This window comes from Phaethon aethereus (genome assembly GCF_964289735.1).
Source record: "Phaethon aethereus genome assembly, chromosome: 2".
NCBI lineage: Eukaryota > Metazoa > Chordata > Aves > Phaethontiformes > Phaethontidae > Phaethon > Phaethon aethereus.
In genome coordinates, this window is record NC_138582.1 from 23,707,445 (window position 1) to 23,731,228 (window position 23,784).

The following is a 23,784-nucleotide window of genomic DNA, read 5'->3' on the forward strand; positions in this document are numbered from 1 at the left end:
TCATTGTTGTCAGTCAAGCAGAACTGGACCTGTTGGGAAGGATAATATTTATAAATTGTATCAACTTATTTATAAAACTTTTTTCCCAAATATAGGAATCTCCTATTATTCTTAGAGATGGAAATGGTACAATCTACCCAATGGCAAAAGATTGTATGGGTGGGATACGAGACCCTGACTGGCTTGATCTTCCACCTATTAGTAGTCTTGGAATGGGTGTTCACTCCTTAACAAATCTTCCTGCTAACTCGACCATCAAAAAGAAAGCTGCTATTATCATTATGGCTGTTGAGGTAAAAATATTCTCTTTACTACAGAATTAAGTGCTTTTTTTCCTCTTGCTTTTATAAAGTTATGCTTAAATCAGCCTCATGTTTAGATACCAATTTGTATTTTCACTATTTTAAAGAAACTAATTTCAACAAAAGATTCTCTTAGAAACATGAAAGCACAAACAAATTCAGGTAGTAAAGTGAGGAGGTGCATGGCTTCTGTATCAGGCTTTTAACTAGTAATATTTTTTTTTTCAGGCATTACTTTTAAAACTGTTATCTTCTTACGTATACTACCAGTATACAATTTTATTTTATGGATGCACAGTTTTTCTGAGGGATCCAACAATTTGTTTTCTTGTGAATGCAGTACTTTTCTACTTTTCTTTTTTTCATCTTCTATTTGGTCCATACATTAGGAAATTGAGTCAAGCAGATTTTTTTTTCACTTGAATTGCCTGTGGTCTGTACTCATCTGTGATGCTGTATGAATTGTTCTGCTGTGAATTTATATATCATGCTTGTATAAACCCATCAGTGATTTGGTGCAGTTTAGTTAGCTCTGCTGTGTGCTGTGCTGCCACCAGGAGGTATTTTGTACCTGTTAGACTGAGATTGATTTCACAGTGGAGTATTCCATCACTGTGGAAAAGCTTGTTATATATGGGGTGAGCCTCCCAGACCTTCAACAGCTTCTATTTGTTCATTCCTCAGCGTGTATATTGCTTGTTTAAAACAAATACTTAGGAGCTAGTTAATGTAGTAGACTCCTTAGTTTTTTCAGTTGTACCACTTTTCCCATGTTACATGTAGATTACTTCTATTTCATGGCTACCTTAAGACCGCAGCTATGAAGCCAAAGGCATACTTTTGTGAGCCTGATAGTTTCTGCTGCTTAAGCCTCTCCTTTCCTTTAACTTGTCTGTGCCTGAATGTGTGCTGTTTTCTGTTATTAACAGTGCTGTAATTGAGATGATGCGTATTCTCAACAGTTCCTGCATTGACTTCCAGCCAATGCTCTTCTAGATTTAAACCTTTCTATTAATTTAAAAAATGGAAAACTAAAAGTACTTAGGAAAGTTGAATGTCTGCCTTTTGTGTTTTACATTGTTAAAATATTTTATTCTTTTGAGTACAGAAACAAACTTTAATGCAGCACATTCTCCGATGTGACTATGAGGCTTGCAGACAATACCTGATGAATCTTGAACAAGCAGTTGTCTTGGATCAGAATCCACAAATGCTGCAGACGTTCCTTGGCCATAGATGTGATGGAAACCGCAATATTCTGCATGCTTGTGTGTCTGTATGCTTTCCAACCAGCAACAAAGAAACAAAAGAGGAAGAGGGTGAGCTCAACAATATAATGAAAATACTTTGAAAATGAACTTCTTATGCCTTTTCAAGAACATTTGAAATAAAGGCTGCATTCTACATATATGGGTGTCTTAAAATTTAGTACCTAGAATGTGCCCTAGCCTTTCGAAGGTGCTGAGACAACATTTTTATTATTCTTATAAGGATTTATAAGAATTCAATAGTTAAGAATACTAAGCTGTTTTTATTGATTGTTAAAGATAAACTTTTCACATCTGCATGCTAATTTTAGAGGAAAACAAGTATTTTTCCACCTTTATATCACTACTATCCCCATTATATCACTAGTAAACTTTTAGGAGAAATGGTATTTAATATTTTTCAAGTGTTATAGTGTACGTTAATGCCTCCAATAAGAAATGCCACTTGCAGTTGACATGTATCAAGAAATGTGAAAGAATGACCTTCTGTTAATGCCAGTTACTGACACAATTTAAAAATTTCTATTAAATACTGTTATGTAAAAAGTATGTTAACAGAACAAGGTTGCTAAGTCAAGCACTCAAAAATTAGGAAATGCCAGAATTAAGTTTACCCATGTGCTATACATGGGTATGCATTGTGAAATGGTCTTTAATTACACCGTCATACTATTTTTTCCACAGGACTACCTCATTCAGTGCACAAGATGGACGGTGCTCACCGAATGGGTAGCTATTGAATATTTCTTTTTATCCTCATCATTCAGTGTGTGGCCCCATTCCTTAAGATTGCACACCATACAAACCCTGCACTGAATAATGAATGAACTTCCTTGTGGGATTTTTGTATGGTGCTCTCATTGAATTTTAGTCATTTATAGACCTTAATTGTTCCTCATATCCCTATTTATAAAATGGGGGTAATGCTACAGCTTTCTTATCTCTTGAAGGTATGATAGCTTGAAGTTTTTCTGTATTCAAAGCTATTAACTAATTTTGAGGGTTCTGTTTGAGAAGCCTAGGGCCTGATCTTTTTTTTTTTTTTTTTGAGTAGTGTTCTTTCAAAACGCTTTATTCTAGAGCTGGATTAATAGTTGTTTTGTGAATGTTAGTTATTTCTGTGAGTCAGGAACCTTTTAGGTGTCCAGAAATGAGTAAAATGTATCATAATCATCTGTAAAAACTTGTTTCACAAAGTTCTGTGTGCTGTTAGATGTGGCAGAAGTATGTTCCAGTTCTCCAAAGTGGTGTTCAGTGGCATTAAGCACAAGACAATGCTTCCCCTGCTCCTTGCCAAGCTGTTGCTGCCTTACTACACACCTTCCAAATGTTGCAGCAAACAAGGCATAAACAGCTTGCTCGTTGTACAACCCTTCATCTTTAGTGTGTCGTCCATCCTGTGCACTGATTGAGGCAGGGGTCTTGTTGTGGGGGGAGGGAACAAAAAAACCAAAACAAAAAAACAATCCAAAAGAAACAAACAAAACCCAACTGTGTAACTGAAGATTGTTTTACTCTAAGCACACAAGGAAGCTGAAATAAGGATGCATGGGCAAACTTAATCTGACTTTTGCTAATTTGAGTGCTTGTCTTTGCAACCTTGACATTTTTTCAGTAACTTCATTTGGATGTAATTTAACTTTCTGAAAAATGAAAAACATGAACCTGATAGACTTTTAACACCCCTCTGCCTCTCTCTTTCCCCTCAGAAAATTTGTTTTAAAAGGGAATTCATATCTTTAGATTCAAATCACATTCACCTTCCACTGTAACTGTTAGCGATGGGTATTAGGACAAGCTTACTTTCTGTACATCATCTGGAGGGCAGTGGTGACTAATGTTACTGTCTGTAAGTCATCTGTTAAACTGTAAAAGAAGTTTGATTTAGGAGTAAAGGCTTCAATTCCAGACTCCAGACAAGATGTTCCTTAACAATTACAGAACATACTGCCCCTTCCCAGCCAGTACCTGCCTGAGGTCCTTCACTTTTCTTCATTCAGATTTCTCCTTAAGTGCTGGAAAGGGAATATTGAGGGCAGGGATAAACTCAGATCCTGTGCTTAGTTTCACCATAGCTCCTGCAGCACTGGATAAATGAATTGCAGGAAAAATGTCCCAGACCTGCAAAGCTGGGGGAAGGTGGTTGTGTTTCTCTGTGATTTCATATCTCCTCAGTCTCACCAATAGAAAGGATCTTGGAACAAGACCGGTCCAAAAGAAATGTCCAAAGCATGTGAAATCATTAAAGAGTTATGATACTAAATTTTAGATAACCTTAGTTTGTAGGTCTTCAGTAAAGTTGTTTTTCTAGAGATTTGGGACAGATTTCATTAGACAACAGAACAGCAAATTAGCCTTAGAACCAGGACATTTACAATTGATGGGTCTCCAGAAATGAATACTAACTTCATAAGTGCAACAGCAAAAATTCAGTTACAGTTTACTGTGGGTCCAAGAATAGATGAAATCTCTCTGGCAGAGAACAGTTGTGTTGCTTTGTATTGCTTGAGGGATCACTGTCAAGAGCTGTGACCCCTGTGTGAGGGACCCAGACTGTGACGGGTCATGAGTTAAAAGAACTAGTGGATATTAGAAAGGAGTACAGCACAAATACAATGGCAATTCATTTATAGGTCAACTAGTACAGAAGTAGGGGCACAAGAGTAATACTTGCTAAGTGCTTGATAGTTGTCTGCTGTGGGTAGTCGGTGATTTTTGGCTAAGAAACCTGAACGTGCTTGAGAACAAGCAAAACTTTGCTACTTCAGGTAGTGATGAGTAGAAAGATCTAAAGAATAAACATACTATAAAAGCTGACAAACACCATCAAATTACCTTATTCTGTGAACTCAAAGGTATTAATATGGACTTGATGATCTTAAAGGTCCTTTCCAACCTAGTGATTCTGTGATTCTGTGAATAGTACATTCTTGTTTAAAAAAAAAAGCGGGGGGGGGGTGGGAATTATTCAGGTCTTAGTACTGCCAGCGGAGAAAATATGTGTGCAGAGGATGATGACTGTCAGTTTGAAAAGCCTTTGAATGGAAAGTGAGCACTAGCCATAACAACTTTGGGATGTATCCCGAAAGAACAATTGGAGTCACTTTAAGGAATTATTTTTCTTTTTTCAGAAATATACCTTTTCTTTCTAGTTTGTACCAAAAATTGCCTTTCATTCTGAAAGGAAAATTACCTCTTTCCTGGCCTGTATCATGCTGAAAGTGGCTTCTCTTTGAGTTCTTTCTGGATCCATGGCTGTAGTGATTCATAATTTGCTATGTAGTGGCTATGTGATCCTTTAATTGTCAGTAGCTCCTAAAGAAGCAATGACTGTTACTCTGTGCAGACCTTGTACAGCTGACTGTACCGTTTTATCTGTGTATTTATCTTGCAGAAAAATAAATGTTAGGTCTTTGATACAGTTGGCTGCTTCAAGTTGTACTGTAACTATATAACTAGGCAATTTTTTATATTCTGTATAGCGCTTGGCTATATATATATACAGATCACAATTCAGTCCTCGTTATGACTAGGACCTTTAGGTGTATGGTGCTTAGGGTTTTAGATGTTAGAAGAAATGCTCATTATTTCTCATGTAAACTGATTATGTTATCTTTTTATACTCATAACAGTTTTCCTAAGCATGCTCATAAGTGGAGTGTGTATCTTACAAGCCCACAACTTTGCATTGTTTTTCATATCTGTTCATTGTGAAGTGTGGGGTTTTGTGGATGGGGCGTGGGTGTTTTGTGGGGGTTTTTGGTGGGGTTTTTTTTGTGTTGGTCTGGATTTTTTGTTGTTGTTGTCATTACTTTTGAAGCCTTGACTCAGCAAGTGTCTGGAATCAGCTACATGCTAGGTCCTTGTCTCTTGATGATCCTGAAAACTGAAAGCTTGTTCTGGAATTTGAGTGCCTTGAATATCCTTCCTTGATGGCCTTTTAGAAACCAAACCCTGTCAGAATCATGGTTAAGGTCCTCCAAAACAAAAATTTGTAATGAATCTACTCTGACCCTCTAAATCTCTTAACAAAAAAAAAAAAAAAAAAAAGAGTGCAGGGAACATTTCATGATTAGTGACATTTCATAGTTTATACTCCTTCCTTATTTTTTCCCAAGTGAAATTTTGGCTCTAATACTTTTCTTGATTCTTTAGAAGCAGAGCGCTCTGAAAGGAATACATTTGCTGAAAGGCTCTCGGCCGTGGAAGCTATTGCAAATGCAATCTCCGTTGTGTCAAGTAATGGTCCAGGAAATCGGGCAGGATCATCAAGCAGCAGAAGGTAAACTGACTAACACTTTTATCTTGTTTTCTGTATGTTGATTTCCGTATTAATTACCAATCTTTTACTAATTCTTTCCTTCAGTCTCGTTTAAGAATGGGCTCCATTGTTAGTTTAAAGTCAGATTTAACTTCTTCAAGTACCGAACTAGACCTCTAGTGTTTTTTTTAAAGGCTTTTCTGGTGTGAGAACTAAAGGCGGGATATTTCTAAACTAATTCTGTTTTCTGGGGTTGGGACATTGTCTTCTCAGTTGTAAAGTGGAAACACTCCTTGTGGGGAAAGGGAATTTGAGGGTAAGCTCTAGTGCTCTTTACCAAGGCAAATTAAGTACCACAGAAGTACTAATAATAGTGCCCAGCCATGTTCTTTTAAGAGAATGTCTGAGGGAGGTGTGGTCACTTAGGCAGATAAATAATACTGAGATCAACGTAACAACAGAGGGGAAGAAATTAAGTTAGTTCTTTTTATCCTAAGCAATCATTGTTATAGTGGGAGTCCTTTGTATCAAGGTGGCTCAATAGGATAGGTTTCTGACCCTGCCAGAATCCTAATTTCTGTTGACATTGATGTTCTTCCTCTTTCCATGATGGTAACTGAGTGGTGCTCGTGTCAAGAGAATTTGACAGTGCCTATACTGAGTTCTAGACAGTTCAGAGCACTGGATGAGGACATAGTACATTTTTTTTACTTAGCTCTGTAGTCCAAGCAATTGACACAAAATGGTGTCTCTACTCTTCCCAAGCTACAATCCTCGTCACGGTGATCTTTTTGATATGGGAGATAAGGGTAAGGGTTGAAGCTTCCCTCCTTCTGTAGGAGGAAATTCTGTAGGAGACATTACTTTTAAGAGGAAGTGCATTTAAAAAAAAAAGGAAACAATCTTCATGTTTGTACCTCTTTCTTTGTATCATGCTGAGTTCTTTGGCTTCTATGTTATTCCTACCACCTTTCCCTCTAGTAAGATGACACAGAATTCCTTGAAATTGTTTACTGACTGTCCTTAGGAAAGCAGTACTTCATGTTAAGTAACTTTAAATGAGTAACCCCTATCAAAAATTTCTTTTCAAACCCCATTTTTATTCTTTCATCAACCTCTTTTTGCAGTTAGATTTTAAAAAACAGCAGCAATGAGAGCAAATCCTTGCACAAACTTAACATGCCTGGTAATGAGTTTGGGGTAAAAGCAATGTCAAATAGTGGTAATAATGCCCATCTGCTGCTGCTCCCTGCAAGAGGCAGTGCTGTGGTGACTAGGGATGTGTTCTGGGCTCAAATCTGTTTTGATGCGTTGCTGTCTGACTCTTCTTCAAAGGCCATTATATTCTGTTGCAACAAAATGGAATACAGGAATGAAAAATACCTCTTTGCTCATTCTTATTAAGAAAAATGGAGATAAGATTTTGGTTTCCTTTTTCAGTGTGAAATTTTGCTTTAAAATGCTCTAATTATGAATGAAAACGAGATCGTATTTTTACTTTGGTTTTGTGTTCAGTTTGAGATTAAGAGAAATGATGAGGAGATCCTTGAGAGCTGCTGGGTTGGGCAGACATGAAGCTGGTGCTTCATCAAGTGATCACCAGGACCCAGTTTCTCCACCAATAGCTCCTCCCAGCTGGGTTCCAGATCCTCCTGCGATGGATCCGGGTAAGTCTGCTCATGTATCACATTAGACTGTAGAATGAGAGATTTAATAAAGGAACTGGTGGTTTTTAAAGTGAATCACTTTGGTTTCAGCGTGAGACTAAAATACCTAATGTCACTGAGGTAGCAAGAGGTCATTGTGGTACATTAAGAGTTTACTGAAGACTTAACAGTTGTATTTAAATCCAGTATGTGTCTTTCTAACGCTGGTGTCTAACTTCTGTGAACTGTGTTTCGTAATGTTGTTACATTACTAATCTAGGAATGTGGCCTTTTGTAGGAAAGAGTACCAATTAAATACAGAAAACCTGCAGTGTAATAGATGTTGCAGAAAGAGCATGTTGTTAGGGATGTTTTTATGTATTGATATACATCCTGCTGTTCTGTTTACTGAAAGATGGTGACATTGATTTTATCCTGGCCCCCGCTGTGGGATCTCTTACCACAGCAGCGACTGGCACCAGCCAAGGACCTAGCACCTCCACGATACCAGGTGAGGACATACTGCTTATCTGATCATGCTTTAGAAGGAAAATGATCTCAAAAGCTGTCTTTGCTTGCACAGACTTTCTGTATATGAAAATGCCTCTTATCAGACGAAGATTGGATTGAAGCAGAATTTCACAAGTGTGCAGAAAGTAAATGAAGCACCATACTGTGTTTTATGTAAAAATTATTTTTTACCTGGGGAGGGAGTGACAAATATGTAAAAAGATGGTAATTAGTATGAAATTGGGATTACTGTCTGTATTTCAGAATGTAATTTGGAACTGAAATTTACAGTACTTCACTGAAATGTTACTGAAACTGGCAAACCACTGAATAGTCAAGCTACTGGTTAATCACCCCGATGAAACATTGAATTATTTGCTTTTAATAGGTAGTCATTTTTTGAGGAAAACTGTTTTCTCGGCAATTTTTTTTTCTCATTACAGGTCCTTCTACCGAACCATCTGTAGTGGAATCAAAGGATCGGAAGGCAAATGCTCATTTCATACTGAAATTACTGTGTGATAGTGTTGTTTTACAACCTTATCTTCGAGAATTGCTGTCAGCTAAGTAAGAATTTTCATATGAATTCTCACTATCCTTTGTAATGTTGTATCACCTGAAATTTACTACATAGAAGCCCTTTTAAAAAGGTTATTTAAAGGCGCATTAGTTAAAATGGAGACTGTTAGAATAGTGGCTGTGTTTGTGTCCTGCCATCCCTTAATTAGGTCTGTTTTACTTCTGTGAAATAAATTGAAGAGTGCTTATTCACTCTGTGGTTTATCTGTTTGCACAAGATAGCAGTGCTAAGTTTTCATATATTTGTTTCCTACCTCTCCTGTTATAACAAAAAAATTCAGTGTGTTTTAACTTGTCTGTTGCTTTATTGTTTTTTTTTCCCTAGGGATGCAAGAGGCATGACACCATTTATGTCAGCAGTTAGCGGCCGGGCATATCCTGCTGCAATTACAATTCTAGAAACTGCACAGAAAATTGCTAAAGGTACACCAGTTTCAGGAATTATTAGTGTGTGGTTTCCTTCTAAACTCTGGCATATGTGCGAATTCATTATTAACAGTGCGCCTTTTTTTTTCTTTTGCTCATGTACTTGAGCTACTGGTGATGGTGGTAACACCTCGTTCCAAAACACTGTATATTGCTGCATGTTTTGGAAATTTTGCTTTTGTGGAGTATCTCCCTCTTTGTAGTGTGCATATTACGATAAATTTCTATGAATTATTGCTTTTGTGTTCTTTATAGTCTCCTCAGCATTTCATTGCTTTACAGACGTCAGTGGATTAAGGTACTATTTTTCAGTAGCACAAAGGTATCGCTGGGGACGTCTTTCTTTGAATTGGGAAAAAATGGTATGATAAAGTAGTATGCCAAGCTAAATCCTGTTCCTGAAAAGACTTCTATACAAACACATGTTTTGTGACTCTCTTTCAATGTTGGTATTTAATTGTTTAAGACAAATACGTGAAGTTGAACTTAAGGAGAAAATTAAGCAGATTAGAACTGTGGTGTGACACAGTCTATAGGCCTGTGTGTATTCCTTATAAGAATGTTGCCCATAAATTATTTTTTAGTCCTTCAAAATGGTGATCCACTGACTTGATTAGAATATCGGTGAATTTAAAACTGGGGAAGAGTTTGTGGTTGTATTTTTCTGTCAGGAATTTGCAGCACCTTCTAAAGGAAGTATCTGTAATGTGACAAGCAGAAAGCCTTCTCGAAAAACTGACATAGGCTTTATTCTAACTTCTAATTCTGTGTGGGATTTTGTAATGGCAAGTGTCTGTCAAGTATGGGTTCTGTTGATGTTTTTTTGGGGGTTTGGTGGCGGGTTTTTTGGTTGCTTTTAACACTGGTATTCTATTTTTCTTTTAGCTGAAGCAACTTCCAGTGAAAAAGAAGATGATGTGTTTATGGGAATGGTTTGTCCTTCTGGTACAAATCCAGATGACTCTCCTTTGTATGTTTTGTGTTGCAATGATACATGCAGTTTTACGTGGACTGGTGCAGAACATATTAACCAAGTAAGGCTTTTTTCGGTCATTTTAAGTAAACAGGAATGTGTTTCAGATGTGTATTGTGTTAGTCTACTAATCTAATTTTTAAATTATTAAAGTTGCATTGTTTTAATTACTGTAACTTTTAAGTCTGGTATAGTTATTGCCTACCATAATTGCTTTGTACGCTCAAAGCTGGCTGTCTTGGTCAGAATATGGCTATTTACGGGTGTGGCTTTTCCCCTCTGGCCAGCTTTGGCAAAAATTTTGATGGAAACAGCTCTTCGAAAATACTGAATATTCTAACAACAAAGTTTCACTTTCTAGAATTGACTTACCTCTAAGAGAAGGCATCAGTCTGAACAACTGCAGTTTTATTGTAACCTGAACTGCTGTGAGATTGCAAGTACTGTAGGGAGAAAACTATGAATAATATTTTTGGTAAATTTTTTTAGGATATATTTGAATGCCGAACATGTGGCCTATTGGAATCTCTTTGTTGTTGCACAGAATGTGCAAGAGTCTGTCACAAAGGACATGACTGCAAGTAAGTATTGTCTTCTCTTTCTTATAACTAAATCAATGTTTTGTGGCTTCATTTGTTCACTAATAGTTAAGAGGGTTTTTCCCTTGGTTGAAGTGTTCGAATATTAGAGAACAGAAGATTAATAAAATATATTTAAAATATCTTCTTTTTCTTCTGTTCTGTGAGATTGATTTTATGGGTCAGAATTGAAAGAGTGGCCTGAAGCAGTATTGTACTTTTAACTTTGTATCATTTAGAGTAAATGAGTAATTCTAACACCCTCAAAGTGCTTAACATTAGAAGAATAATGTATCTAAATAATACCATGTTTTCATTTTGGGTGCCTCCAGGAGTTTTCTGAAGCCAGTGAATTCTGGTGAAAGGTCATTCTTGCTTTTAGAAAGAAGTGTAGCATATTAATGTCTAAGATCAAGTGTAATAAAAATGAAAAGAGAGCAAGCAGTCAAATGAACAGTCAAGATGTCTCTGATGGACCTGTCCAAAGCTTTGAAGCTGCAGATGTTTTGTGCCACTGTTACAAGGTGTAAATGTTACAGCATTAATATTGTAGCTATAATAAGCTAATAGATACAGTTATAAAGATATTCTCAGCATTGTAACAATTGCTGAGACTTTACTGTGTGTCATGAGGATTTCCAACTTAACTTTCATGACTGGAGGCTATGTTGAGGAAGAATAAATGGTCTCGGATGAGTTTTACTAAGGCACTATGAAAAGCTCTATACTGAAACTGCGCTCTTAAAATGAGCATAGGAAACGAGAAAAGCAAATGTCAAGTGTTGCCACATATAAACTCTGCATTTCTTTTTTAAGCTAGGTTTTGGCATCTTGCTGCTATAGTAAAGAAAATACTAGCAAGAATGTTAATGTGTACACTAACACCCTCAGCCTGTGTAGAAAATATTTGGTATATTACTGAACAGTGTTGCAGCTCACCTTTTCTATTTCTTGTAGGCTCAAACGAACATCTCCAACAGCCTACTGTGATTGCTGGGAAAAGTGCAAGTGCAAAACACTAATTGCTGGACAAAAGTCTGCTCGCCTTGATCTCCTTTACCGCCTGCTTACCACCACAAATCTTGTTACCATGCCAAATAGCAGGCAAGTTCATATTTGCGATGACATGAGCAGAACAATTTTTATTATTTTTAAATATGTGGCATATAATATATCCACTAATCAAATTTTTATTACAGGGGAGAACATTTGCTGCTGTTTTTAGTACAGACAGTTGCCAGGCAAACTGTGGAACACTGCCAGTACAGACCACCTAGAATTAGGGAAGATCGTAATCGTAAAACTGCAAATCCTGAAGGTAAGAGCTGTTTCACTGAAATAAGTGTCAAATTCCGTATTTCAGTACATCTTTCTTATATTGCTTTTTTGTCTCTTTAGATTCTGATATGCCTGATCATGATTTAGAACCTCCTCGTTTTGCCCAGCTTGCTTTGGAACGTGTTTTGCAGGACTGGAATGCACTGAAGTCCATGATCATGTTTGGCTCCCAGGAAAATAAAGACCCGTGTGTATTTACACATAGTTGTCAATGTAAAGTTTGATGTAATATTTGAGACCTGCTGGCTTACATAAAATGTATTTCCTTTCTTTTTGTTTTTTCCAAGTCTTAGTGCAAGCAGTAGGATAGGTCATCTTCTGCCTGAAGAACAAGTTTACCTTAATCAGCAAAGTGGAACTATCCGCTTGGACTGTTTTACGCACTGCCTTATTGTCAAGTGTACAGCAGACATTTTGGTAAGCACTCTTAGCCATGTTTTACACAGATTTTCTGAATAATGTGATATTATAGTGTATCTCAGGTGACATGCTTGGAGACTAATTTGAAAATAACTTGAAGTTAGTTGTGTTTTTGTGAATTTACACTGTTATGACTGTGTGGTGGGTTGACCCTGGCTGGGTGGCAGGTGCCCACCAAGGCTGCTCTATCACTCCCCTCCCCAGCTGGACAGGGGAGAGAAAGTATAATGAGAATCTTGTGGATCAAGATAAGGACAGGGAGAGATCATTCAGCAATTGCCATCACAAGCAAAACAGACTCAACTTGGGAGAATTAGTTTAATTTATTACCGGTCAAGTCAGAGTAGGGTAACGAGAAATAAAACCAAATCTTAAAATACTTCCCCCCATCCCTCCCTTCTTCCTGGGCTCAACTTCACTCCCCATTTCTCTCCCTCCTCCCCACCAGTGACACAGAGGGATGGGGAATGGGAGATGTGGTCAGTTCATCACACATGGTCTCTGCTGCTCCTTCCTCCTCAGGGGGAGGACTCCTCACACTCTGCCCCTGCTCCAGCATGGGGTCCCTCCCATGGGAGACAGTCCTCCACGGACTTCTCCAACATGAATCCTTCCCACAGACTGCAGTCCTTCATGAACTGCTCCAGCCTGGGTCCCTTCCATGGGGTGCCGTCCTTCAGGAACAGACTGCTCCAGCGTGGGTCACCCACGGGGCCACAGGTCCTGCCAGGAGCTTGCTCCAGTGTGGGCTGCCCATGGGGTCACAGCCTCCTTTGGACATCCCCCTGCTCCAGCGTGGGGTCCTCCCCGGGCTGCAGGTGGAGATCTGCTCCAGCGTGGAGCTCCATGGACTGCAGGGAGCAGCCTGCCTCACCATGGCCTTCACCAGGGGCTGCCGGGGAATCTCTGCTCCAGTGCCTGGAGCACCTCCTGCCCCTCTTTCTGCACTGGCCTTGGTGTCTGCAGAGTTGTTTCACATATTCTTACTCCTCTCTCTGGCTGCAAACGCCCCGTGCAGGTTTCTGTTAGCCCGGGGCGCTACCATCGTCACTGATGGGCTCAGCTTTGGCCAGCGGCAGGTCCAGCTTGGTGCCAGCTGGCACTGGCTCTGTCTGACAGAGGGGAAGCTTCTAGCAGCTTCTCCCAGAAGCCACCGCTGCAGCCCCTCCACTACCAAAACCTTGCCATGCAAACCCCGTACAAACTGTGGTCTCCCTTTGAATCTTAACCTGTCTTGCTTCATGATTCTAAATTACACACCGTTACTGGGTTGTAATGACCTGTTTCTACAGCTCTTAGATACTTTGCTGGGTACTCTGGTAAAGGAATTACAAAACAAGTACACACCAGGACGCAGAGAAGAAGCTATTGCTGTTACAATGAGATTCCTACGTTCTGTGGCAAGAGTGTTTGTCATTCTTAGTGTGGAAATGGCTTCCTCCAAAAAGAAAAAGTAAGTGTGTGTGTGTGCGCACACGTGCGGGGTGTTGGCTTTTTTTTTTTTAATTTAAATATTTATTTTCTTATTAAATGAGTTGATACACATCAACAATAGGCAGAAATGTCTGAATAATTCAATTTTCAGTCTGTAGGCAGCATTGTGTGGAAAGGTGCAAATGGTGCAAATCTCAAGATTGCACGATAGCTGCTGGTATCTCATATAGCTTTTTAATACCACGCTTGTTAAACTTACATGCTCATACTGAACCTTCCTGTTTAAAATGTTAGGATTTTTGGAAATAGGGTTTTTTAACATGTGAAAAATACAATCTGTGGTTGTTTGTCAGTAATAGATTTACATATCCAGCCTTAGTCTTGAATTATTGAATGATAAATGTTTTTAACTGACTTGAATAACTGTGCATATTGTTACTATACACCCACGAATGTATGTGTCTGTTTAAGATAATTGTCTTGACTTTTGGGGGGGGAGACGGGACATATTTGACCTTTATTTTCCTATATTTTTTTCTCTAGCAATTTTATTCCACAGCCGATTGGAAAATGTAAACGTGTATTCCAGGCATTATTGCCCTATGCTGTTGAAGAGTTGTGCAATGTAGCAGAATCTCTAATTATTCCAGTCAGGATGGGAATTGCACGTCCTACAGCACCCTTTACTCTTGCTAGCACTAGTATAGATGCCATGCAGGGAAGTGAAGAACTGTTTTCTGTGGAGCCGCTGCCACCCAGACCATCATCTGACCAGTCTAGCAGGTAAAGTTCTCTAAAGCTCATTCATTTTTCAAATTCATTCTTTTCAAAGACTTTTTAAGGGTGGTTTTGTTTTGGATTGTTGTTGTTAGCTTTTCATTAATGGAAGTATCATGAGGCTTCTTGTTCTGGCCAAGCATTTTGGAAGTACTTTCTTACTGACAGATTTCTGCAGTAATTTAGGTTCATAGTAACGTCCAGAGGTCCAAATCTACTTTTATGGTTTTGTGTTTTGTTAAAGTTCTAGTCAATCTCAGTCATCCTACATCATAAGGAATCCTCAGCAAAGACGAATCAGCCAGTCACAACCAGTTCGTGGCAGGGATGAAGAACAAGATGATATCGTTTCAGCGGATGTGGAAGAGGTCAGTTTTCATTTTTGTATTTTTTTTTTTTCCTTTTCAGTATGGCACCTAATGCATTAGCACATGCTTTAACCTCTGAACCAGAAATCCATGCATCAAGATGGCCAGTTTGCAAAAGATACTGAGTAGTACTTCATGAAGCCCTACCATACCATAAACATTTTGTTTTAACAGAGCTTTGTAATCATTGTTTTATATTCAGCAATATTTAGTCATTTCAGAGTATACTAACTGCCTTGCATTTGACAGAACTACAGTATGATTTAGAGTACTAATAAATACATCTGTCACTTCCTTTATATATATGTTTATGCTATATTATAACTCCCTGTTAAAAAAGTTTTTAAGTCTTTCAGGACACAGTTGCTGTTATGTAGGTTCTATTAGAGAACTAGAGGGTCTTTTACCAGAATCACAGAATCACTAAGGTTGGAAAGGACCTTCAAGATCATCAAGTCCAACCATTAATCCAATGCCGCCATGTCCCCTAAACCATGTCCTGAAGTGCCACATCCACACATTTTTTGAACATTTCCAGAGATGGTGACTCCACCACCTCCCTGGGCAGCCTGTTCCAATGCTTGACCACCCTCTCGGTGAAGAAATTTTTCCTAATATCCGATCTAAACCTCCCCTGGTGCAACTTGAGGCCATTTCCTCTCATCCTATCGCTAGTTACTTGGGAGAAGAGACCAACACCCTTGTCACCACAACCCCCTTTCAGGTAGTTGTAGAGAGTGATAAGGTCTCCCCTCAGCCTCCTTTTCTCCAGACTAAACAACCCCAATTCCCTCAGCTGCTCCTCATAAGACTTGTGCTCCAGACCCCTCACCAGCTTCGTTGCCCTTCTCTGGACACGCTCCAGCACCTCAGCATCCTTCTTGTAGTGAGGGGCCCAAAACTGAACACAGGATTCAAGGTGCGGCCTCACCAGTGCCAAGTACAGGGGCACAATCACTTCCCTACTCCTGCTGGCCACACTATTGCTGATACAGGCCAGGATGCTGTTGGCCTTCTTGGCCACCTGGGCACACTGCTGGCTCATATTCAGCTGGCTGTCAACCAGCACCCCAGGTCCCTTTCTGCTGGGCAGCTCTCCAGCCACTCCTCCCCCAGCCTGTAGCATTGCATGGGGTTGCTGTGACCCAAGTGCAGGACCCGGCACTTGGCCTTATTAAACCTCATACAGTTGACCTCTGCCCATCGATCCAGCCTGTCCAGAACCGAGCCCTGGGGAACACCGCTTGTGACCGGCCGCCAGCCGGATTTAATGCCATTCACCACAACTCTCTGGGCTCGTCCATCCAGCCAGTTCTTCACCCAGCGAAGAGTAAGCCTGTCTAAGCCACAAGCTGCCAGTTTCTCCAGGAGAATGCTGTGGGAGACGCTGTCAAAGGCTTTACTAAAGTCCAGGTAGACAATGTCCACAGTCTTTCCCTCATCCACTAGGTGGGTCACCTGGTCATAGAAGGAAATCAGGATGGTAGGTCTTCAATATTTAGAAACTAATTCTAGGTTTCATAGTCAGTTTTACCCTTTCAGCATTAAAATCTAATGTCCAAGGCTATGGGCCTGATTTTTTTTCCACAACACTGTGGAGTGTACAATCATTTACAACTACTGCGGCTGTAAGTTCATTTTCTGTTCACGTCAGTTCAGTTGTGAGGTCACCTTTCTTACATGTGTGTTTTTGTTTCTTAGTTTTTAAATCAAGTTTTGCGCAGAGTTCTTTAAAGTATGTAGATTATCTTTGATATTCTAGCATAAAATTACAATGCTCTTTCCAGGTTGAGGTGGTTGAGGGGGTAGCTGGTGAAGAAGACCATCATGATGAACAGGAAGAACATGGTGAAGAAAATGCTGAAGCAGAAGGCCAGCATGATGAGCACGATGAAGATGGTACGTATAATGTATATCATGCACATTACTGCGTGGATGAACAAACTGTGCATCAAAACCAAAAGGCATTTTTGGAGTCACTAATGATAATGATTTGGGAGGCTTACATGAGTAGAGAGAATCTAAGGGTTTCAGACTGTGCATCTTACAAAAGGAGATTAGTAAAATTATAGATAACTTGTAGTAGGCAAGTACATGAATATTTTTATTTTTCTCTTTTTGCATGAGAAGAAAATGTTAAGGTACCAAAGGACAAAAAAAACAAAACCAAATGTTATTATATGCTTGGTTAACAATATCTATTTTGCCTTTTGTATTTGCTACTGTAAAATGTTGACATAAACTACTTGAAGGATTAAAAAAATAGCTTAGCTCTTGTATAGCTAATGACAGAGTAGCAGTTATGGTAGATGTGTTCTCAAAAGGGATCTGAATCATGATGAGCTAGTTTTCAAACCAATCACAAAATATTAAATTACAGTTCAGTATTTTGTAGACAAATTAATCCATTATGTATGAATAGTCTTGCCATTAATATGACTTGTGTTGTATTAGTTAGCTTGGGATTAGATGGCCCAAAGCTATGATTTTAAAAAAAATTATCTTCTCTTTCTGTGCCTTGTGTTTCCAGTCAACCCATTTACAGTACAGGAAATGTGTTTATTCACTTGCTGAGTACTCAGAACATTTAGTTCTCAAAACTGAAACTTCGAAAGGACCTGTATTTTTTAATTAGATTTTTTTTTTAAAGTTTTCAGGTGTTCCTTAGATATTAATTTGAAACAGCATATGATTAATTGTCCTCATACATGTGCGTGCAGAGTTGTGGAGTCTTTTGGCTTCAGTGACTAATTCTGAATCCTTAAAGTCTTAATTTTCAGTGTGTGTGTATTGAATATATATGTGCAGTACCGAGTGAGAGGGCTAGGGGTTGCTAATTACTGGAAAATAAGAAAATACGCTCCAAGTATTGCTGCATGTTTGCACTGCTTTTATGACCTCTCCCTGCATATCCATTAACTTCTGTAGTAAGAGGATCAGGGCTTTGTTTAATATGTCTTATATGAGTCACTACAATCATTCTATTTTTTTCGCTTTCTACGTATGAGATGTTTTGTGTATTGTTTTCCTAGGCAGTGATATGGAGTTGGATTTGCTAGCTGCTGCTGAAACAGAAAGTGACAGTGAGAGTAACCACAGTAATCAGGACAATGCTAGTGGGCGCAGAAGTGTTGTCACTGCAGCTACTGCTGGGTCAGAAGCAGGTATGTCACATTATCCTGTGTTTAATTTAGCTGTTTAAATTTAGATATTAGGATTAAGTTGTACAGGAAAAAGAAATGTATTAGTAACTGAATATGGCTTTAAGAAGGGCAGAACTGGCTTCACCTAAAAAGTATTATTCTTTGCCTTTGGATCTGGACTGCATCCAGCACTCCAGAGGTATACTGGAGAAATTACTTCACAACGAGATTGAACAGAGCAAGAACTACCTGGTTATGACATCTTAATGAATACCTTTCTCTTGTAATCTTATCTTCCCTTTCTTTATTTTTTGTCTTCACCCAGCTTCTTCCCTCCCACCTCCGCCTTCCCCATCTTTCCTGTTTTTTCCTTTGCTTTTCCTTTGTCTGTAATTGTAAGGTACTGTGCAGACTTTTTGGACAAGGAGATGCGCTAAGATGTGGCCTATCTTTTTTGCTCTTATGGAGCTTCTGTGTGTGTTAGCCAGAGATTACTGTGTACTCTTGTGAAGTTAAATGAAGTGTTTTCACTCATTTTTTAGTGTAGAAGCTAGATATGGCTTTAAACAAAACACAAAACCTGACCAATCATTTTAAGGCTTTTTGAAAGCAACTGCTCTACTGTCCAGTTTAGAAGCATAATTTTTAGAATTCATTGCCTGGGGGCAGAAACAGTGAAGAATTTTTAAATCAAATTATTTCTTAATTCATCTTCTGAAATGTAAGTAATCTTACTGCTTTTTCATGAAACCTATGGAAAATTAGCAGTATGTTATAAGGATAATTTATTAAAGATTTTCAATAGTGGTACGTGAACCATTTTAGTAACATGTAGTTTCTTCTCATGGAAGAAGTTTACAACGCTGACACGATACATGTATATGTGGACAGATCTGCAGTTGTCAGTTACTGTTTATTGCTTATTTTCTTAAATAGGAGCTAGCAGTGTTCCAGCATTTTTTTCTGAAGATGACTCTCAATCAAATGATTCCAGTGACTCTGATAGCAGCAGCAGTCAGAGTGATGACATAGAGCAGGAGACCTTCATGCTTGATGAGCCTCTGGAACGAACCACAAATAGCTCACATGCCAATGGTGCTGCCCAAGCTCCCCGTTCCATGCAATGGGCTGTACGTAATACCCAAAACCAGAGGACTACTAGCACTGCTCCTTCTAGTACATCAGCCCCAGCAGGCAAGTCTGAGTAAATTGCACGCATGAATGTCAGTGAACTCTGGCTTTGTTCTTTCCTCTGTTTTTGTTTGTTCTCTTAAGGATGAAATCTTACCTACCTGTCTTAGAAGGACAGTGCTGACCTATCTTGACTGTTCAGTTCTGGTTTTGAATTTAAAAAAGGAAGGATCTGTTGCAGTTGTTAAGAAGATACGTGTATGCTTGCTGTAGCTAGTAATTTTTTGCTAGTTACAGTTGTGATGTCAGTAATGTTTACGAGTTTATTTCTAGAAATGTTCATTATACCAGTCAATACAACAAATACGTAGCAAAGGTTAAATAAATTCATTAATGTCATACCTTCTTTTATGTTTAGCAAGTTCAGCGGGCTTGATTTACATTGATCCATCAAACCTACGTCGGAGTGGTACCATCAGTACGAGTGCTGCAGCAGCAGCAGCAGCACTTGAAGCCAGCAATGCAAGCAGCTATTTAACGTCTGCAAGCAGTTTAGCAAGAGCATACAGTATTGTGATACGGCAGATATCTGATCTGATGGGTCTGATTCCCAAGTACAATCATTTAGTGTACTCCCAGATCCCAGCTGCAGTGAAGCTTACTTATCAAGATGCAGTTAACTTGCAGGTAAGAACATTCAAATCTCTGTAGAGAAACATAATTTCAATACACTTGGGGTTTTTTAGGTAAAATCTTAGAATTGTTGAGGTTGAAAGTGACCTCTGAAGATTGTCTAGTCCAAATTTCCTGCAGGGTCAACAGAAGGCTGCTCAGGACTATGTCCAGTTAGGTTTTGAGTATTTCCAAGAATGAAGACTCCACAACTGCTCTGGGCAACCTGTTAAGTGTTTGACAACTCTCATAGTAAAAAAGTGTTTTCTTGAGTTCAAATGGAGTTTCGAAGTATTTCAGTTTGTGCCTATTGCCTCTTGTCCACTCACTGGATATCACTGAGAAGAGCCTGGCTCTGTAAACTTTATACCTTTTTATCACACATTTATACACACTGATAAGATCCTCCTGAGTTTGTTTCTTGAATCTAAACTGTCTCAACTCTCTCAGCGTCTCCTCATATGAGAGGTAGTGTAGGCTGAAGTAGCTGTAGTTACCAATTCCATTAAATTGTTCCTATTTTGTATACATAAATTCTTTCAAAAAAGGAATTTCAGTTTATTGCCCTCCACCCCAGCTAAGTCTGACTGGTATCTAATTAATAGTTAAGTCAGGATTGACTGCTTTGGAGATACTAGTGATCTCTTCTAGAGATCTTTTGCCCTATTCTTTTTGATGTGAACTGTTGAGTCTATAAAAGAAGAAAGTTAGTAAGGGCCAAATAATTAAATAAGATAAAAGATTTGTACAGGTAAATATACTGTTTGCTGTCCCTTCTTTCAGGAACATGATCATCCTTTCCCTGTTACATGCATATTTTTTGGTACAGTGCTCTTGACTGTCGGTTTTTGAAGTATATGTAAAGTGCATCTTTAGAGAAAATACATGAAGGCGAAGACTGGTATCTGGCATGTATAGAAAGAAGTTTCAGAGACTAACTAAACACGGGAGGAACTTCAGTGTGTTCAGAAACTATGTATCAACTTGCATGTGGGCATAGCATATAGAGTGAAATCATCTGTACTGAATTTAGTACAAAAATCAACTGGCAGAATAATACTGCTGCTTTGGGCAGCCCAAGAAGTCAAGTGATGCAGTTTTCTGTTAGTAGTACTGTGTGCTATGATGTGAAAACCGGGTGAAAGTATATTTACTTATAATTGAGCTATGAAGTATTTCTATGGCTCTGTTATTCACAGTGCGATGGAAGAAAAAGACTTCAGATTCGGGAGAGGAACTTTACAAAAATATTCGGGGATTAAACACTGGGGGAAATATGCAGAGGAATAAATACGAAAACACAGTTTTATTATGGCGGAGGCTAAAATCAGTTTCTATTCTGTACTGCTCAAATTCTTAGTGGGAAAATATTGTCTCTGCTGAGTAGAGATGTTTTGCAAAGGTTACCTTTTTGCCAGATGAGTGCAGGGGAGAGCTCTCCAGCTGAGGCAGCAAGAGATTTGTGTTAGCACATGAAAGCTTGGCAGCAGAGGTTTCACTGGGGTACAGAAACAGGCTTGAGACAGTATTTTGTTAGTTTAGTGAATACAAGAACAGTTGAAGTGTGAGGGATGTTTTTGAAGACCAGAATGTAGAGGAATGAAGAAGGCAGACTGTTGGATCAAAAAAACCACAACAGGTCAATGGGGTTAGCAAACGGCAAGAAAAGCAAGCTCCAGAGCCCGTGTTGGAAACAGGTAAAGAAAAGACTGGACCAGGAGGAGAGGCTTATATGCAGACATAGTTCTCTATACAGGTCTTAACTTTGTCATCTTCACTGAGTAAATTGCAAGGGGAGAAGAGTGGTGAAAGATCTGGCTGGTGGATGCCATAGCAGGATGAGGGCTGTTAAAGCTACTAGGAAGTCAGTGGACCAAAATCCCCAAGATATGTGGCACCTGGCAGATGCTGGGTGGTGCTAAGGTGGGGAGTAGAAGAGATGCCCAAAAGGGGGAGAGAGGTGGTGAAAATGCTCAACGGACACCAGGGTGTTAAGTGATGAGAGCTGCATACCACTACAGTAAATCAGCAGTCTCAATAGAGCTTTTGGAAAACGTTCATTGGTCATTCTTGAGTGTGGTTTTACAGCCTCTTTGTTTGTAGGGAATCAGGTGTAACTGTTAAAAGCCATGGTGGAGGCTTAAGTTGAGATTGCATTCTTATAATCTAGTTCTGTTGTTTGGAAAACTCATTAAATCTCATTTTCTATAGAATTATGTAGAAGAAAAGCTTATTCCTACATGGAATTGGATGGTTAGTATCATGGACTCTACTGAAGCTCAGCTGCGTTATGGTTCTGCATTAGCATCTGCTGGTGATCCTGGGCATCCAAATCATCCTCTCCATGCTTCTCAGAACTCAGCCAGAAGGGAAAGGATGACAGCCCGTGAGGAAGCTAGCTTAAGAACACTCGAGGGAAGAAGGTATGAAAATAGTTTGGCTACTGCATGTGACATGAATTACCAGTTTTAGAGTCAAATCTTGTTCGCTGACGTTTTAGGAATCTAATTTTGTAATGCAGCAGGGTAGTTACTGTTTTGATTTAAGTTGGCTTCCTGTGTTGTTACTACTATTTGGTTTATTCTGAAGTACTAGATTCATCTCAAGTGTTAACTGTTTTTAATATACTGCACCTGAGCCGCTTTTAGTAAAGCGTAAAAGTATGATTGTTATCCTTATTATCCCACTGTTTTGAGGAGAGGGGGTTGAGTTTTTACATCCATATTTCAAATATAGAGACTGATGTGTAAAGGATGCATTCTACTCTGATCCCTAATTTCTCTATATTCAATCCTTTTCTTTCACTAGGCGTGCTACTTTACTCAGTGCCCGTCAGGGAATGATGTCAGCACGTGGTGACTTCCTGAACTACGCACTGTCTTTGATGCGTTCTCACAATGATGAGCACTCAGATGTTCTTCCTGTTCTAGATGTCTGTTCACTAAAGCACGTAGCATATGTTTTTCAAGCCCTTATTTATTGGATTAAAGCAATGAATCAACAGACAACATTGGATACTCCTCAGCTGGAACGGAAAAGGTACCGATGCTGACTCATAGATACAAAAAGTTCTGCAAAAGTGGCGAATGCCCTTTTGTTTCAGTCATTAGCATTGTTACTCAGCAACTTATATACATGTATATCTATATATCTATGTGTGTGTGTAGTGACATGCATATTATAAAAAGAATAGCTGTAATGGTATATAATGTACGTATGTTTGATACACCTGTTGCAGTATCCTGTGGATATTTGAGACTTATCTGATGATTTAAAGCACAGTAGGGAAATCAATAGCTGAAAATGTCCTTAAGTTGAAAATCCCTGCTACTTCAGCTGTAGCATTTTACAAGGTGCATTTATTACTTTTTAAAATGTTGTAAGATTCTTTTATTTTTTTTAGAAGTGCACTTTGATTTAAAATGGCAATTAATGATGATAGAAATGTCCACATACTGGTAGTCTACACCATCTGTTCCTATTTCTTACTAAGTTTTGAGTAATGTACCCGAACAGTCCTAGTCAACAGTTAAATAAATGCAAGTCTTTGCCCCTTCCTGCCCCTAATTTTCAATATCACAGGTATTAGGAACCTAACTTTTTCTTTTTCTTTACCAATTTAGTAACTGTAAAATACGAGATATTGATATTTTAGATATATATTGGACTGTTGTTTTAGTTCCAATGGTATGTTCAATATATTTTGGTAACGTAAGGCTTGTTATAACCTCAAAATGTATACCAGAGGATGTTGTTGTCAACAGTAGTTTCCTCCCAAGCACGGGATGATTTATTTAATACAGTAACTGATTGAGTTTTTTTGCTGGCCAACTTGAGTAGTTAGAGCTGTGGCTTTAAGCCTTTTTGATGCAATAACATATTTCTGGAATCTGCTTTGTACCCAAAAATTCACATATTGAAATCTGTCAAATAACCGTTCATCAAAAAATTTCAAAAT

General features: G+C 38.8%; 1 protein-coding gene across 1 annotated transcript in view; it reads left to right on the forward strand.

Annotated features, from left to right (window-relative positions):
* Positions 1-23,784, forward strand: part of UBR5 (ubiquitin protein ligase E3 component n-recognin 5) — a gene marked incomplete at both ends in the record, with an annotated part of 89,296 nt that overhangs the window by 52,443 nt on the left and 13,069 nt on the right. Inside the window, 22 exons of the mRNA XM_081996629.1 lie at positions 96-293; positions 1,411-1,621; positions 5,726-5,852; positions 7,347-7,498; positions 7,893-7,988; positions 8,431-8,554; positions 8,892-8,989; positions 9,878-10,026; positions 10,455-10,546; positions 11,501-11,647; positions 11,743-11,861; positions 11,942-12,068; positions 12,169-12,298; positions 13,594-13,754; positions 14,279-14,518; positions 14,757-14,880; positions 16,668-16,783; positions 17,917-18,044; positions 18,960-19,217; positions 19,573-19,841; positions 22,038-22,249; positions 22,635-22,865. Of these exons, the coding sequence (XP_081852755.1) occupies positions 96-293; positions 1,411-1,621; positions 5,726-5,852; positions 7,347-7,498; positions 7,893-7,988; positions 8,431-8,554; positions 8,892-8,989; positions 9,878-10,026; positions 10,455-10,546; positions 11,501-11,647; positions 11,743-11,861; positions 11,942-12,068; positions 12,169-12,298; positions 13,594-13,754; positions 14,279-14,518; positions 14,757-14,880; positions 16,668-16,783; positions 17,917-18,044; positions 18,960-19,217; positions 19,573-19,841; positions 22,038-22,249; positions 22,635-22,865 (3,509 nt within the window). The remainder of the gene's footprint in view (positions 1-95; positions 294-1,410; positions 1,622-5,725; positions 5,853-7,346; positions 7,499-7,892; positions 7,989-8,430; positions 8,555-8,891; positions 8,990-9,877; positions 10,027-10,454; positions 10,547-11,500; positions 11,648-11,742; positions 11,862-11,941; positions 12,069-12,168; positions 12,299-13,593; positions 13,755-14,278; positions 14,519-14,756; positions 14,881-16,667; positions 16,784-17,916; positions 18,045-18,959; positions 19,218-19,572; positions 19,842-22,037; positions 22,250-22,634; positions 22,866-23,784) is intronic.